This window comes from Schistocerca nitens, chromosome 4 (assembly GCF_023898315.1).
Source record: "Schistocerca nitens isolate TAMUIC-IGC-003100 chromosome 4, iqSchNite1.1, whole genome shotgun sequence".
Taxonomy (NCBI): domain Eukaryota; kingdom Metazoa; phylum Arthropoda; class Insecta; order Orthoptera; family Acrididae; genus Schistocerca; species Schistocerca nitens.
The window spans coordinates 603,024,666-603,043,518 of NC_064617.1; the positions used below are offsets into that span (position 1 = coordinate 603,024,666).

Genomic DNA, 18,853 nt, shown 5'->3' on the forward strand with positions numbered 1-18,853 from the left:
TAGAGAAATGCCCCTGTAGTTATCCAGTACTTTATTGTCCCCTTTTTTTGCGTAATGGTATTGCTGTGTGTGTTAAATGAAAGAATCTGTCAGAAAGTACACAAAAATATTTATAGATTCACTGCATTCATCTAAACATATATTGTACTGTCCAGATTGTCCTGAAAATACATGATTGACCTTGGTTTTCTGCAATCCCACTCATCGGGTTTAACATCTAGACGACTAACAGTGATGTTTGTCTCTTATGTGCCTTGATTCTACTACAGTCATATTTGAAAATAATATCACTTTGTAATTACCTACTGAAAATTCTCTCAACTGAAATCTGAATAAAAATACTAAATAATTTGTGCTCATTGTCCTCAGACTCATCTGCATCATTTTCCAAGAAATCAAGTGTTGCTATTTATAAAATCTCAAACTCCAGCAATTTTAGTGTTGGTCAGACACCACCTTGCCATGTTGATTCAGCCGAGATCACAAGCGAAAAACATGCCGCTGCAGAGACCCACCAAAAAGAAAAAGTATGTGTTTCTCCAATGTGCCAACCCCCCCCCCCCCCCCCTCCCAATTTAGTAATACTTGAACTATATCACCTACTTAGAAGCTGAGGTGAGTGGGAATTACAACTCTTACAGGGATGAGAGGAACCATTAAGAAAGTGTGTACTTAAAAATGTTGGGTGGCAGACTTCTCGGTAGTCTGTTCAAATCAGTATTTTTTTTTTTTACAGGTTTCATCCCCAAAGTGCTAATCTTTTGTGTGTGGATTAGATAATGACGTCACATTCATTTTGTAAGCAATGGTATCAACTAAATAACTGTATTCAAAGCCCTGGATTGTCTCCATAAGGAATAACTAGGAATGAATAAATAGAGGACTAACCAATTCACATGTTCCTTTAGTAAGGAAAATGATTATAAAATTAGGATTATTTTGATACACTGGAGTCATAAGAGGAATCAGACTTACAATCTTCTGAGTACCATGTGTGTTAGGGTGACAGCTTGAACCATAATGTTCCTGAATGATTTAGATGAAAATTAAGCCGATTTTGATGGGTATTTCCTAAAACATATATTAATGAAATACATATTAATAACCGGATGAACTTAGCATCCAATAGAACAGACTCCTAACAGTAACCTATAACAATAATAAGTTTATGTTCCATAGGTGGACACCTGTTGAACTGCTTAATTCTCATTTTCCAGAAGGTAAAATTTTGGTCAGCTAGATAATAAGATATTTTCTGTTCTGGCTCATGTAACTTGAAAATATCAGCCAGCTTTCGAGATTATTGATCTGGTAATGCTATGATTTTTGCTGTACAATCCTCTTTAGTACTTTTCACTACCTTGTGAATGATGATTGTTTCATACATCCCATTTAGTTTGCATCTGAAATAAAATTTTGATGGAAATATGTGGAACATGTCTAGTTTTTCAGTACATTTTGTGCTGCTGATGTCTGGATACTACAGTGCTGCAATAGCAATTTCATGTTGCATGATGACTGTTTCCTTCAAAGCCAGTAGAGAATAAATAATGTTTTATTTGTAGTTCTTAGTGGTACATAAATATAGCATCCAAAGAAAGTTAAATTTTCCAATAATATAGATAAACAAAATTTTACTTGCTTTTTAAATGTCTTTGCAGCAATACCAGAAGATGCAGTAAATGATTCTGATGAGGATGAAGAAAAAGCGAATCCTGATGAAAGGTTAACACAGGCTGCTCTGGATAAGAGGATAGCTCCTGACAATGAGTATAGTGATTCTGAGGAAGAAGGAGAGGGAGGAAGGAGAGATCAGAGGTTTTTGTTCTTAATTAATAATTGTAGACATTCATTACTGCCAAAATCTTGTAATTATTTGTTCAATTTGTGATATAACTGCATCTTGTGTTATTATTTACTGTAGGTAAGTTGTAGCCCTTTAACTGCTCTGGACATGTTAATGCACGCACCTTTGTACCTGTCCCTGTGTACTCTGAACGTGTTTACGCACGCCACTAGTCGTTCTACCTGGTACTCTGAACGTGTCTATACGTAAACACGTTTAGAGTACCAGGTAGAAGGACTAGTGGCGTGTGTAAACACGTTCAGAGCACACAGGGACAGGTACAAAGGTGCGTGCGTTAACACATCCAGAGCATTTAAAGGGTTAAATTGATGCATTTGGACAGTGTTCAGAAACACTTCATTTGCAGACATAGCTTCATTTGAGGTTCAGAATTGTGCCCACATGCAATTTCAAGGCTATAATGTGGGTGCAAATATACATTGATTTTGGATCCGCAAGAAAGGCTTCTGTTTTAGATATCGTGTGAACGGAGGCATTATTATTGTGGAACCAGATCACTCACCGGTTTCCCCTTTGACTGCTTCTCGTGCATAAAAACAGAAAAATTAGGATGAAATATTCAAGCATACACGCAACTGATCTCCAGTCACTGTGCTTCCTTCAGGAAAGAAGACTGATGTTCAAAGGGAAGAATGCCCAACACCACATGTAATTGTACTTAGAAACCTAGGTGAATTCATTGCACATTAATTCTTCTATTAAACTTCACAGCAGATGATGACTAAAGTGCTTATGGAGCACAGCAGTGGATGCTCTTCAACTGTTTCTTGTAATAGTTCCACATTGTCTGCAGTTATAAACTTGGCTAGACATTGATTTTAATTTTTGTATCTTTGAGTATTGACAAGAACCCATTTATTTTCAGAACTTTAGAGCTATGTGTATCCCTCTGAAAGCGCCCAAGATATTTGCGTATGTAATGTGTTAAAGGTATTCACTTCTAGTCCTGTAAATCAAATACTGCCACTATCAGGCTATCCACATTTCAAGAGAGCTGCTATTCATTACAGAAAATTGAAATTTTGTCAAAGGCCTTCTCCATTTCTTATGGTTGTCAGATGATATTCTTCCATAGATGACAGAATTATTAGTGAACCATCTGATAGTGCTGTTGAACATATCTGGTAAATCTTTGATGCATAATGAGAATATTATTTAAGATCCTCAGTGAATTTTCATTCTGCAGTGGTGTGTTTATTGCTTTGAAATTTTGTGCTAGATTAAAACAATATGCAGGACCATTACATGAACCTTTGATCATTGCGTTTCAGAGGCAAGTAGTCTAGTAGCTGAGTTATCCAAGCAAGACTTGCAACCCACCCTAACAGCTTTATTTCTTCTCCAACTTTCCAAGTCATGTGTAACTATTAATTATAAAAGAGATTCTCAATAAATATGGGCTGAGAGAAAGAAAATGTTCTCAGTTCATCTTTTAGGTAAGTTTATAGTGACTGTCAGTCACTTTGACCAAAAAGAAATGCTCTCAGAGATTTCTTGGTGACATTTTGCCTTTAGTAAACATTACCCGTGTTAAAGCATCACAGTCACTAATTTGTGTCTCTTTGGTGACACACTTGAAAAGATCAGGTCTGTCTGCAGCAAGGTGGTCAGGAACATTTTTTTTCATGTACGAACTGTTTTGAGTAGTCATTAGAGTCACCTGTCTGGCATCATATTCTGTATGGTTTCACAAGACCACTGATAACATATGCATTGTTTCCCAAGTCAGTACTGGTCAGATTGTCAGCACTTCCAGGATGTTTCAAAAAAAGACTTTACAGTTTTAAAAATCCATATAAATTTATTGAGAGAAGATACAGAGCTGGGTTTAGTGTTATTTTGTAGGGAAACAAAGTTTTTTTATGTTAAACTAAAGATGTTGTTTGTGGCTTTCATTGGTTATCCTACACACATCCCAGTGGAAGTCAATTTCTTCCCAAACTCAGTGTAGCAATGCAAGTGTAATTTGCTCTGTGGTGGCATACATTCTTGCTCTAAGTTCAGGTAGACAAGCCAGCAAGGAGGTACAAACACACTATCCGTGTTGGATCCCCATAAAAAAGAAAAAATGATTGGTATCAGGTCTGGGGAACGTGGGGGCCATGCAATTGGCACATCACAGCCAGTCCATTGACCTGGAAAGCGGTCACTGAGAAAATTCCGGATCTCAGCCAGATAGTGGGGTGGTGCACGGTCTTGCACGAAGTAAACATTTCATTCTTGGTGATCCTCATCAATTGATCTGTGATATCAAAAATAGTTACAACATATCCAGGTACACTATTCCGTTGATGGTCTCTCATGGAACCCTGTTTCTATCTACAAACCATTTATGCCACTCATAAATTGTAGGCCTCCTAGAAAGATCTTTAGCGTACTGGGTATGGAAATTATGCTGAACTGTTGTCACTGACTTCGATTTTTCAAACCAAAACACACAGCTAGCACACTCTGGTCCAGTGAAGGCAGACATCTTTAATGCAACTGCCACTAGCAGTCCTTATGGTCCGATTCGGTGCTAGTGAACTACGCGACACAAAACTTGATGTATTTCCCTTCAAATTGACACTACAATCACATCTGTAGGTACTATGAATTAATTTGTATGAATTTTCAAAACTGTTAAGTCCTGTTTGAGACATCCTGTACTTCTAACCTATGCTTGAGGTATTTGCATGCTATTGAGTTAAGGCTGTCTTTGAATAACTCTGTGACTAATTTGTATGAATATAGGGTCAGTAGAAACATGGGGCTGCCCACTTTCTGGGACAGATATGAGCTCAGGAACTTTGTTGCATGCATTCCAGAAGCTATCTGTGAAGACTTCTCATTCCTCTGATTTCAGCCAGTTCATAACTGAAGGTTTAAGTGTTTGATCATGAATCGATCTGTTTCATGAGATTTAGATGGCTATGGAAGTTGCTGGAATGTAAGGGTGGGGTATTCAAAAAGATTCCCCCAAAAGTTTCCAATCTTCTGAACATAGCATCTGTTTGTGGTTATGCATTAACATTAATCAAGAAAATTCTGGATCAACTTTTTGTGCCGATGATTTTGAATGATTTCTATGTTCTTGTAGTGTTTGGCAGAACACTTTGGGCCTCACTGATATTTTCAGTCCTACAAAATGTACAAAGAGTATACATTATTGGACACGAAACACCACCACTTTCTGTGAAGATAATATTTTACTTTTTTGAGTTTGGAACTTGCGAATGATGCCACTGTATGGATTGCTCTTTAGACTCTCTATAGATAACACCACCACCGAAATCATAATCGTCCAAGACTTCCTAACAGAAAATTCAAGTAGCATCATACAGGCACTTTTGTTGATGTCTCTGAAGTGGAATGTGAGGGCCCACCTTGGTGCCCATAGGTTGGGAAAGTGTATATCAACCCGAAATGAGGTTTTTTGTAAGCACTTGTCTGCTCGCTCACATCACAGATAACCGGATAGCCAGGTGCCATCATGACACTTGCTGCCATCCTTGACAAGTTTCCTCGATCTGCTGTGGTCTTTGGTGAGCACCTCCCCTTCCCATTTATTGCAGTTGGTATTAAAAGTGGTCATGTGAATCTGAGTGCAATCTTGGAAGCACAATGCAGGTCTTCCTGGTGGTCCTTTGGCACGTGCTGTTATCTAATCAATTAGTACATGTTGGTGAAAACAGGAGTTTAATATGTATTGGCGAAGAAGGGAGTGGTCCATACTGTGTAAGTTTCCAAGCCACCAAAGCAGACATTCTGTGAGAGTTACAGTGACATTAGTAACTTCGCAGTATTTGTTACTGTCTCATTTGTCACATGGTGCCTCCATGTACTACCTAGAATATTTTTTAAGCACTGCAGATGAAAGCTGTCAAGCTTACGTTCTTGTTTAGTGTATGATGTCTAACTCTTGGCACGTACAAGAGGATGCTTAGCGTACATGCTCAATAAATGAATATTATTGTTGTGTTATACTCTTGTGCAGAGCTGATTCTCAAAGTATTTGCCACTTTGCCAGTTCTCACAAATATTTCATTGTCCAGAGAGAGATTCTCTGACACTTCTGAGCCAAGGTGGCACAATTTGTAGGCTATGTTCAACAAAGAGCCATCCAATTTACGGCAGGCATATCCGTGTATACTCACGCCATAATCAATCTTCTTCACATTCACAGATGTAGAGAACAGCTTTCACACAGTAGCAGATTTGTCTGTGAGCCTTTGCTGGTCATCCTGAGTATGTGTTACGAATGCTGCACTCTTGGTGTGTAAAAGTCTACTTACAAGAAAGTTCTCACAACAGCACTTGGATCATAGTAGTGGGAAGTTATAATGTTTCCTGTTAGTCCTGGTATGTAAGTGGATGCCCAGGTTTGGTTTGCCAAAAGCAACTTTGAGAAGTAGCAAGAAGAATATACCAAACAAGGTAGGGGATTATACACAGCCTTGATAAATTTATCTTTGCACAACATACACGTCAGATGTGCTTCTGGCAGATACCACAACACCCTTTATATCATTGCGAAAAGCCATGATCATCTTCAGGAGATTTAGAGGAGACCCTACCTTCATTAGTGAAGTATACAGTGGTATCTCCCTGTCCTGTCTTATGTAGGTTGATAAAAGCAATGAACAATTGAATCTTCTGCTTGCACAACTTTCCTTAAATTTGATGGAGTGTGAAGGTCGTATCAGTAGTAATTTGCTGAGCTCGAAACCCACGTTGTGATCGGGGTACACACGCTCACAGCACCACAAGGACTATTTTGTGGTACAGTACTCTCAGCCGGACATTTCAGTATAAGGTTGCAGAGCATTTTGACAAGTTCTGTGCGGATGGCAACTTTGCGAGGACATTTCCCACATTTAAGCAGCACAACAGCTCATTGAAGCTGCTCCTTAGGAGGCATGCTGTCCAGCTGGTGGCTGACATTTGAGAAATTTCACCTATTGCTTTTAAGGTTATGTTGGCCAAATGTGATTATAGGCTGCACAGTCGATAACAATTCATGATGACTGTTCTGTAAGCATAGCAGTCTTCTTAGAGGCAGGTCCAGTTCCCTTTTGATACCTGAGTATACTCGACCAAGGTTTCCAGCATAGAAACACACCTGTACTCTTACACTTAATTTGTCCTAGTATGTCTTCTACATCTAAATCTATACCTTGTAAGCCACCTTGCAGTGTGTAACAGAGGGTACTTTGTCTTCCATTGTCACTCCCCCCCCCCCCCCCCCTCTTTCTATTCATCGCGAATAGTTTGCGGGAAGAATGATTGCCAGTAACCCTCTTCAGTTGCAGATGGTGTGCTGAATGATTGCTTTTGCTTTGTTTAGATCACTGCAGGTATTGTTGCAAGGGTTTGAGTGCCAATTAAAACTTGGCAGAAATTTAGAATCGAGGAATTGTTTCAGGATATCACCTTGCTTGAAGAACCCATCCAGGTATTTCACTTTCAAATTTCCAAAAGTAGTTTCAGCTGTAATGCCAATCTTCAGTAATGGGTGTGTTTACATTCCAGGTATTAACTTTTTTGTGAACTTCATCAGCAAATATTTCTACTGTTGTAGGGTCCTTAGTTTTGCAAAGGTTAATTTTGATTCTACAAAGTGTTTTAGCAGAGTGAATATCTTTAAGCACAAAGTGCACTTTTGTCACTATTGCTATATAATCAGTATCAGTCAGTGCTATGGAAGGAGCATGTGTGAAGAAAATGCCAGAGCACTTGCCTCTTAGTCAAAATCAGATGTAGGTGATACTAATGTTTGGAGCAAGGGTGCAGCCAAGAAACCTTGTGACTCACCTTGTATTTAAAGTATGTGTTAGTGGCACACAGCTGGTATTGGGCACAAAATTCAAGCAGCAGTAAACCATTCTCATTCAAGCCAAGCAGCAGAATCACATACAGTATGGGCATTGAAGTCACCAAGAATGCACAGTCGGTCCACAGGGTGCAGACCCTGCACCATTTCACTGAGATATTAAAAAAACTGGTCATTTTATGTCTGCAGTAGAGGTCAGCACTGGTGTGTATACAGCTCTCAGTGTTATTGCTCTGCTGCTAGTTGACAAATGCAAAGTCATAATGCATTCTGAGATCCCAATTAGGCTTTTAAAGGTGCTCAATGGATCATGCAAGCAGCTAATCGGACACTGTTGTCTGAGACTCGCAGTGTCCTTTGTCTTCCAGAAAAAAATATTTAATTTTCCTCCTGTACTGAACCATCATTTTGTAGCCTGGTTTCCTTCAAGGTTGGTATAGCAATATAAAGCCTGATTAGTTCAAGGTTGCTGATGGCTGTTTTGCATGGATCTTGAGAGCTGCCACAGGTGTCCAGGAAGCCTTACACCATAGTGTGGATGTTATATGTTGCTATCAATGCTAGTGTTATATACACCCAAACGGAATAATCAGTGCCGGGACAGGCAAGCACCTTATTGTTTGGGGACTACCTAGCGTGCAGTTGGCAGTGATTTACCAGTGGACCAATGCTAGGCCCTCTCACTGTCAGTAGCAATCTTTGATGCACGCACATATGTACATTTGTGCAGATTTACAACTGGTAAACTGTTGCTACCCATATTAATTCCACGTGGTTGCACATGGATCAGTGTTGGCCTCTTTTGATGCTACTACAGTTGGGATGCCATTTAGGTGCCAACAAACTTGCCCACTATTCATGCTACTCTCTCAGCCTTGCTGCCTGCCTCCACAGGTGCATCAACACAAGGTGTATGGAGTCAGGTCAGCTGTAGGCACATGCCACTCATTTCCAATTGCATTGTGTTTGTGTGTCAACAGACATGCCAATTCCGAGATTTGGTTCAAAGATATTCTTCCCCTGTGCTGATTGTATACCAGTACTAAAAAGTCCATATCTCTGAAACAAGGGGCAGAGTCAGTATAGGATAAAGGAGGAAAGGGAATTGTGTGACAAACTTCATCTGACACCTCCACTGAGGCTCGACCAGCTAGAGTACTGCTCTCTTGACCCTCCACATCATGGGAACACACACACACACACACACACACACACACACACACACACTCTCTCTCTTGTCCACATGGACAGTGCTAGATCAAACCAGTCTCTTCAGATGGTTTCCTCAGTGCGCCTCTGATATTAATTCAAATACAATCCAAGGTTTTAGAACTCAATTTGAAGACAGTTTCCCATCATTTAGTATGTCAGTAACAGTTTGGAACAATGTTGTATGTGGCACATGAAAATCTTTCATCCCAATTTGAAGATTGTGGATCTACCATTTTCCAGGTTTTTCACTCACACACTCAACAGTGTTTTCTTTCTGAATAGTAAGCCTCAACCTCCTCCATCCCATGTGTGTTTGTATGGCTTTTGCTGAATATGTAACACAATTGCCTTATTAACTCACTAGACAGATCAGTAGTGTGTACTGAATGGGTATACTAGCTCAAAACCCTTTTCTCTTGCTATAAACTGTCTCTTCTTTACCCAAGTTCCAATTTCCATAAAAACTCTTGCATACTTTGCTGGGCTAGTGTGCCAGAGGTTGGAAATTAAGAGAGAGATTGACACTTTGAAGCCTTGAGTCAGGTTATAGTTTAGTAGGTAAGAGATTGACTGGGGATGGTAAAAGTTCACATTGGAATGCTGGTAATCTGTCCTTAATTTTATAACAATGAAATTTCTACTGCAAGGTGCAAGATATATTTGGAGCCATTTCTATTTTCAATCTTGTATAGGACTGGGAATTAAAACAAGTTTGAATATCAACATTGGTGATAAGTGTATAACAGCCTTCGTATGTCCTCTATAAAAAAATTCTTGTGATCTTTCTGCCAAGCTCTCGTATCTCGCAGCCTTACAATTCCTTATTTGTGGTGAAACACTGTTCACACAGTAACTTCATCTCAGGAAAAAAGTGGAAGTCACTTGATGTCGAATGTGGACAATAGGGAGAGTGAACCATCCCCCGTTTTAATTGCTGAAGAAGTTTTTGAATTAGGATCCTAGTGTGTTTAGGTTTTGCTATTCAGCTGAAAACTTGTCAACCACATGCTTCTTTCTTTGTTTCTGTTGGATCTGAAAAGTCTTCCCAGTCGTTTACACTTTGCAGGCTCATTGGTTGTTGTCCCCAAAGGCAAACTTCAGCAATCAAAATACTGTTCTTGTCCTAACAGACTGCTTGTACAGTGCTAAGGAGGTGTGTTATGTTGGTCATTTGTTCTGTATTGAGTAATAAGTGATGTCATGATACCTGTAGAATAGTGCAGATTTTTGTTCCTTTGAGAACAGCGCTCAGTGCATTGTAAGTCATTGTGTTCTGACACTTTGAAAAAGCCAAGAATCAGATAAACAGTTGAAAAACCAAAAGTTATGCACATTGCAGTTTTAAGAATTTCCGTATTATATTTTCATGTTGTCACATTATAAAAAAGTTGCAACACAGTGATGTGTGTATGTAACATAGTTATTTTATTTGTTCAGATCCTTCAAAGGGAGGAAACGACCTAGGCTTGACAAACTGGAGCCCAAAACAGAAAAGCCTGACCCAGATGAAAAGACGAAACCAGATGATATCACAAAAATGGAGACAAAAGGTAATTTTAAATGCGTTGTAAGAGATTATGTAATGTAATATAATATTGAATGCAAATTTATAGTATGTTTGCATCTTGCTGCCTCATTAGCAAATTTCTGTAAAATTTGCTTTGTTTATACTTTTATTATACGAGTATGAAACCGGTAATGAACCAGTGGAAAAATTCATTAAACTGGAATTGTTCTTAAATTTCTGACAGTAAAGCTGCACTAATTTTTCATTTCAAGAACACTTAACTCTTTCCGATTTGACTTTAATTTCAAATTTGAAACTTAGTGTACGTTATATTTTCTGCATTTCCCATTGGTTAAATCTTAATGTGAGACTCGCAACAGAATGCTCCACTTTTCCAGTTGAGCCATCAGAGCAGTTGTCACAGAAAGTTTGTCTGTTACGTTCATTCCCAACTCAGCAAATACTCTTCCACTTGTCCTACAGAACTAACAAACATGGAAGAAAGAATGGGATGACTGGATCAGTCACCGCTGAAAATATATATAGCTGAGTCAAATGTTTGTGACAAGTAAAAATAGCTTAATGGGCAAGAACATCAATATAGTTCCTTGAACAGTTCTTTTCAGATGAATCATCTTGCTTATACCTTAAAGACTTAAAAGTCTGCTACAGTCTCTTCCATTCTGGATTTTGATTTTCATCCTTGTGCATTATGTGTGAGTACAGTTTTATAAGGTTACCTGTGATGTCAAGTTGGTGGTGTGTAAGGGTAGCATGTGGACAGCTGGCATATGGAATTCTTCATCGTAAGAAGTACTTTGTGAGTGTTGCTTTGGATTTCTTCCTTAACCATTTTGCAGATTCTCTTGTGTACTCCTGGTTGTTATAGTGTATGTAAAAGCTAGCTGTATCAACTTGCTGGGAGACGATTAGTTTGGAGTTAATTATAGCCTGTCAGTGCAGTAGTCATTTTTTCATTGAATTGGCTAAAGCAGAAATAAAATTGAATCCTAAGAAATATTGCTTACCTATCTACTGCCAAAAGAGGAATGACTTTTCTTTCCTTTTAGCACCTTTATTTACCTGTTCCTCTCTTCTGAAGATGAAATAAATATTAAAAAGTAAAAAAAAAAGATTATACTTTCTTCTTAAATTTGGATGTTAATTGACTAGCTCTAGTTGTTACTGTTTTATGCTGGTAAGTAGATGCTCCTGTTGCGTTAACAAATGTTTTCATTCAGTTCAAATTTTTTGTCTGATTATTGTTTATGGACTTCCATAATTACATTGTGGTTGGTGAGTGATTCCTTTGCAGATTCTTTCATTTAATTATTTTTAATGCCAGCTGGAAAGTTTGTGCTCATACTGGCAGCTGACAACATTTTGCATGCAGTGAGAGTACTTGAAAAGTCGTGAACTGTGGTGTTGGTCTCAAGCTGTGGCATTTGGAAAGATTTCAAAATTATAATAATTATTTGAAGTAAGATCTTGAAAACCTTGTTGCAATGTGTAATGTTCTTCTGTAAATTTAATTTTTTGTTTTATCAGTTGAATAGAGAGTTGCTTAGTTCCATCTCTTTTGTCACTGGATAGAGTGATTTAAACTGTTCGGCTGTGTTTGATATTTAGTGTGGACAATTTGGCACCGATGATGTTGGGTTCTAAGACACTAATGATTGTTACCAGATAGTGTACATAGGGACTTGACCTTTCGTTGCGCATTAACGTATGTGGAACAGGGGAATCATTTTTGAATATGCATTTCTAGTAATGTGCCATGTTAATGATAACTTGTAAGCTATGAAATGTTATACTAGATGGGCATGGTTTCAAATTGACCAAGCAATCAAGATGATGTGATGAGTTGGTTTAGTTTGCTATTGTGAAGGTGCTGAAGTAGTCTAGGAGCTTAACTGACTGGCAGTTAATGACAAAATTGGCAACAATGTGGGATATGGGGATAAGTACCGCACACACAGTCTGAAAGACAGAAGTGGACAGACGATGTACTTGACTCAAAGGGCAAGAGAGATCCTTGCTGTAACTTCCCCACGAGACCCGTGAAAATAAATATCTGGGTTATGTTGGATGATTTCAGACTTTATTTTATTGACAAGTGGAAGGTGGCAATAGAAGATTCCATTGTCTTTCGTGTAATGTCAAAGGGTGCAGTATTATTAGTGCAGTGAAGTTATGGTCCTAAAAATAGGCTCCAGTAAGTTTTTACATCATGCCACTGTGTTTCTTTAAAAAACAGAGATAAACTTACAAATTTAAATGGCAGTTGTACAGCTGTGAATGAAAGCTGTTACTGCCAAAAAGCTGTAGATCCACTTGCAGAACGTTGCAGTTACATACACAAACTAGATGAAATGTACCTATGAGTGGATAAGTGATATGCAAGAAAGATTCTCCACCCAAAAGCTTGTGATTTGGTATGAGCACCGTTGCTTGCAAGTGCAACTACAGTAGAGCTTATTGTCACCTCCAGACTACCAGAGAACAGCAGAAGTTATTGAGTACAAAGTACGGCTGTAGCAGTCTGATAATGTGAATCGAACCTGACTGTTTCCAAATTTTAAGACACCACTATTTCCACAGAAATGAAAATGTGTACAATGAAGTTAGTGTGTAAAAGTAAATTTGATGTAATGGAAACTAATTTTAGGGACTTTCTGCAGGGAATACTCACCCAAGTCTCCTAATGTGACAGAGATGAAAGTATTACCAGTCAGATGGTAATTAAGGACCTGGCCTACAAGAAACTCCAGAAGGATTTAACCTTGACAATGACGGGATAAACTGTGGTTCTATTTAAGAGCTCAGATCTGCCAGAGAAAGTGAGCAAGTGACTGTATTCCAGGGCACTAGTAACACCACAGTGCCTTTGTGAACATCGCAGAATTTACAAGGAGAGGTTTCCTTTGCAGTCAATACTCAACACCATTAACTTGCATGATTATGGACTCGCCAATTATATGGCGATGCTACTAAACCCCTTGTGGGACACACGAGTCACCACCAGAAGAACTCTGCTGATTCCATGAAAGTATTTGAGGACATGTAACTACAAAGAGATGATCTGCTCATGAGCTTAGACATTATGTCACTATTCACAAAAGGGCCTCTTCAAACCTCCTTGGTGATCCTTACTCAACATTTTGAGCCACAGACAAACTTTTTGAACATTGACTGACTACCTGCTTAAGATACGATGGAAGTTTTTATGAAGAGAAGGATGGAGTGGCTGTGGACTTCCCACAGGTTCTTGAGATTATAAATCTACATGGAACACTTCGAGGAGATGGCCTTTCAAAGTGCTCGCCAAAAACCCAAGCACTACTTTCACTATGTCGACGATACTATTGTGGTGTGAGAGCATGGCAGACAGGTGTAGGATTAATTTCTGGACTACCATAACAGTAGCCATCAGAACAATGCATTCTGTTTGTAAATAAAGGAGAATGGTTGTCTCCCTTCATTGGGCCTGAAAAAGAAGGCATGTGGTACGGTGGGTTCTGCAGTGTATAGGAATACGAACCGTACAGAACTGTACTTGCGTGCAATGAGCTGCCACTGTCCAGTGCTATGGCAGACAGTGGTAGCCACTCTGGTACATAGGACGCACCTCATCTGCAACTAGGAAAGCCACATACCTGAACTAAAACACCCAAAGGAAGTCGTCATTAAAATGGGTACAGTGAAGCACCGATTAATAATGCATTCAAGAAGAAAGATGCAATAAACTGGGAAGAAGAGGAAGAAGACAAGGGACTAACTTTCTTTCTCTAGTTGGGGCCACTCTTGGACAAAATTGTGAGGCTGCTTGAGAAATACAGCATAAAAAATAGTCTTCTGACAACTTCTTAAGTTGAAAGAGTGCCTTGGCTCTGCAAAAGACCCACTAGGACTAAGTGTACCTTGGGTATACAGCCTCTCTTGTGAATGTGGCTCCAATACATTGGGCAAACGCAGTGCTGTATCTCGAAGTGCTGTGAGGGTATGTGAGGCATGTACCGCAGCGACTCGGAGAGAAATTGGTGATGGCAGGGCTTACCATAAAAAAAGGCAAGATATTTGACTTTTAGGTGCTATGTCAAGCCACCAGCTACTGGACAACGTTATAAAGGAATCAATAGAAACAAGGAGGCATGAAAACCTGGTCAGTGGGGATGAAGTTTAGCAATTTAAATCAGCAGCATGTAATCCTGCACTAGCGGTGATATGATGAGAGCATGCCCAGCACCGTTGGACATGTGAGATACTTCCAGAATTTCCAAATTGAGATTCGAGCACAGCCTCTGGTGCATCTGCTATCCCCATACTGCAATTAGGCCACCTCCCTGCTCATGGGCCAGAGAGTACCCGGTTGCCTGCAGCTAGGTGGAGGGGGTGCACTGCTGGTATAACTATTACAATATCCACAATATCATTACTCTTCACCAGAAGATGATGAGTGTGACAGTCATCAAAATATTGCATTATTTTAACAAAGCCACCCAGCTTGAAACCCAAGAGCTTTTCATCAACTATTCACATAGTAGCTATACTGCCATGCAGCCTAAATGAATTTAAGAAGCTTCTGGTGGAATTTGAACTAATGGTGTAAAAGTGAACCTTGTGTTTCTATTTACAACATACATATTTCAAGTGTAATGGCAGTCTGTGTCAGTGTACGATATGTGTAGAGAGGAGTACTATAGTGTGCTTGTTGCAGTTTGTGGTTCCTGCTGCCTCATTAAACCCTCCACAGAGACTCTCACTACTCTAATCACACAAATTCCCCATAGAACAAACAGTGGAAAATCCATGATTGAATAGTGACAGTATTATGAAAAGGATAGTTGCTACTCACCATATAGCGCAGATGCCGAGTTGCAGATAGGCACAAACTGAAGGTATCACATGGTCAGATAATCACTTCCTTGTGCCATGTGGTGTAGTCTTTGCCTTTGTTGTCTCTTGAGTTTGCTGACACCGTTGGTCATCCAACAATTTGTATTCATCTTTTTACGTGGGACCATGATTGGAGGAGAGCACCCATAGTGGATGCTCTTTGCACCAAACTGGATGGTATACCTCCGTCTGCTTTAACATTGAGATAGTACCCAGTAATGTGGATTTCAGTGTGCATGCAGTCCACTACAATGTTGATTACCGTAATTTCTGAAAGTGCCAGAGGTAACTTGTCTACTGCTTTAGAATCGCAATAGGCCTACAACAGGTATGAAGATACAAATGGCGATTAACTACAGTCAATGTAAAAGTTTTTTTGGATTTATAATAATCGCTAGAGGCAGTGCCTTGTTCCTTCAACCACAGTTGTTTGTCACCATGTTCACTGTCTGATTGTAGTTACTGTTGTTCATTGTACTTACTATACTTTACTGTCAGTTATCTGGGTTCACCCCATGACTCTTTTCTTTGGAATTTACCCCAATTGACGCTAAAGACATAATTTGCAAAATTCCTGTAGATTGTTCTGTCTTCTTTCTTTAAATTGTAACATTGTTTTCTTTACGTATGTATTATTTGATTGATGGACTTTTGTTCTATCCACAAAGTTCCTGTCAATGTTGCCCCTATTATAGATTGTACCAAGTACATTGGTAAGACACTATGCTTATCTTGTCAGTGATGGGAAATTAAATTTTATTTATTTATTTTTAAAAAAAAGAGAGAATTAAACTCCCTAGTTAGTCATATGAATATAATAGAGGGAAACATTCCACGTGGGAAAAATATATCTAAAAACAAAGATGATGTAACTTACCAAACGAAAGCATTGGTATGTTGATAGACACACTAAAAAACACAAACACACACACACAAAATTCAAGCTTTCGCAACCCATGGTTGCTTCATCAGAAAAGAGGGAAGGAGAGGGAAAGACGAAAGGATGTGGGTTTTAAGGGAGAGGGTAAGGAGTCATTCCAATCCCGGGAGCAGAAAGACTTACCTTAGGGGGAAAAAGGGACAGGTATACACCTCCTGATGAAGCGCGCGCGCGCGCCCACACACGCACACGCACGCACGCACACACTCTCTATATATGTGCAGATGGACGTCCATCCGCACATATGTGTGTGTGTGTGTGTGTGTGTGTGTGTGTGTGTGTGTGTGTGTGTGTGTGTGTGTGTGTGTGCGCGCGCCATACATTTAGCCTTTCATTAGCATTAACCTTCCTCCTGTTCTTAGTATACAGTGAAAAAGGCTTGTCCGTTGTAACAACAGCTGTACCATAATTCTTGTTTGGAATAATACCAATTGCAAATGTACGAAAGGCTATAATATCTCTCTCATTATAACTCTCCAATCCTCCAAGAGCTGAATCACCTCCTCTAATTATGGCAACAGTTAACTAAGAGTTACCAAAAACTACTTCTTTAGTAGTACAAGAAAAATTAATCTTGCAGCCTACAAAAACTATAGGCCCTCCTAATAACTGCTGTTGAGCAGTATTCTTAGGAGTAAGATTGAATGTATCAACATTCTTGTAGACAGGCAATCTGCTTCTTCTTGCATATCTTCTCCTCCGGAACGGCATGGCTGTCTGTACTCAAAAGCTGCCTCGAATGGAATAAGCGTGCAGCTGCCTCAGTAGCAGTGACATAGTAACTGATAACAATGGGCGCAGCAGGATGTAGCGCCCTGATAAACCGCAATGGCGGCGCCGGATGTGGGGCAATTCTGCGGATCGCGCTTAGTTAGAACTATAGCGCGATCCCGCGAGCCCTAGCGGCTGCCAGGCGAAGCTCGTTCAAGGTCACCCGCCTTACGTAGCTGCAGTGGCTAAGTGAACACAGCCATGCGCCTGGCTGCCGCTAGAGCTGGAGGATCGCGCTATAGTTCTAACTAAGCGTGATCCGCAGAATTGCCCCGCATCCGGCGCCGCCATTGCGGTTTATCAGGGCGCTACTTCCTGCCGCGCCCATTGTTATCAGTTACTACGTCACTGCTACTGAGGCAGCTGCACACTTATTCCATTCGAGGCAGCCGCAGAGTACAGACAGCCATGCCGTTCTGGAGGAGAAGATATGCAAGAAGAAGCAGATTGCCTGTCTACAAGAATGTTGATACATTCAATCTTACTCCTAAGAATACTGTCCCTTTTTCCCCCTAAGGTAAGTCTTTCCGCTCCCGGGATTGGAATGACTCCTTACCCTCTCCCTTCAAACCCACATCCTTTCGTCTTTCCCTCTCCTTCCCTCTTTCCTGATGAAGCAACCGTGGGTTGCGAAAGCTTAAATTTTGTGTGTGTGTTTGTGTTTGTTAGTGTGTCTATCAACATACCAACACTTTCGTTTGGTAAGTTACATCATCTTTGTTTTTGGATATGTTTTTCCTTACTTAGTCATATAGATTTAGATTTTCAGTATTTTCCATAACCCACTTATAGTACATAATTGAGTGGTTCCAACCTCAAGGCCATAATCTGTTCCTCCCCGCAGCCTCCTTCAGTTGAATTAGTGCATTGTGGCTAATGGTACCGGATCGTGACTTGTGTGTAAACTGTATATAAATTTTAAATTCTGCTAGTAGAATTAAATTTCCATAACAGGTAAATATGTCTGTACACAGTTATTGTTCCTCATATTTCCAACATTTCCTATATCTTTTTCGATTTTGAAGGTGAACATTTCATATTATTTAAGAAGACTAGAAAATATTGTGGCAAGAGTTGCTGTACTTAATGAATAAAATCAGCAAATTTACAGTTGTATGTGGGAAGTTTCCACTATAATCCCATTGAGATGTGGCAAACATAAAGTCAGTGATATGCAAAATAATGGAAATTTTAATACTCTCATTAGTAATTAGCGTATATTTGGAGCTGGGTGTAGTAAGACTTATTAAAAGACATTGTGACACCTTGCAGGGAATTCTAAGAAAAGTATAACAACTGTTTATTACTCAGTGTGAGAGAGAGATAAGTCTTCCACCCTGTTGAGAGAAGCTATTTCAATCCATTTCCTAAAACCTGAGGACTATATTCATCGTCACTTGCTGGATGTTCCTCCTGTGATATTGCAGAAAGACTTAGCAGGAATGTAACCACTCTTAACATGATTGCTAGCAGCAGTGATCATGAGACTATGTAGTTGCAAGAAGACTTGGCTCCTGATGGTCACAAGACACTACCGGGAGGGAAACACCATAATGTTCGACATATGGCTCTGGCACGTCATACTGCATGTGCAGCGGCAATTTGAGCAGGAATTGACAGTGCAGTGATTCAAAGAACTGTTACAAACTGGTTACATCAAGGACAGCTCTGAATCAGGTGCCCTTTACCATGCATTACACTGACCCCAAGCCACTGCCATTTGTGTGACTTCAGTGGTGTAAAGTGAGAGCTCATTGGAAGGGTGGAGATCTGTTGTGTTCTCTGATGAAAGGTGGTTCTACCTTGGTGCCAGTGATGGCCATGTGTTGGTTAGGAGGCCAGTTGAGA

General features: G+C 39.7%; 1 protein-coding gene across 3 annotated transcripts in view; it reads left to right on the forward strand.

The window, feature by feature from the left end:
- Positions 1-18,853, forward strand: part of LOC126251347 (histone deacetylase HDAC1) — a 181,403-nt gene that overhangs the window by 137,075 nt on the left and 25,475 nt on the right. For all 3 annotated transcript variants that reach the window (XM_049951717.1, XM_049951718.1, XM_049951719.1), the window contains exons 8-9: positions 1,662-1,818; positions 10,329-10,441. In XM_049951717.1, the coding sequence (XP_049807674.1) occupies positions 1,662-1,818; positions 10,329-10,441 (270 nt within the window). The remainder of the gene's footprint in view (positions 1-1,661; positions 1,819-10,328; positions 10,442-18,853) is intronic.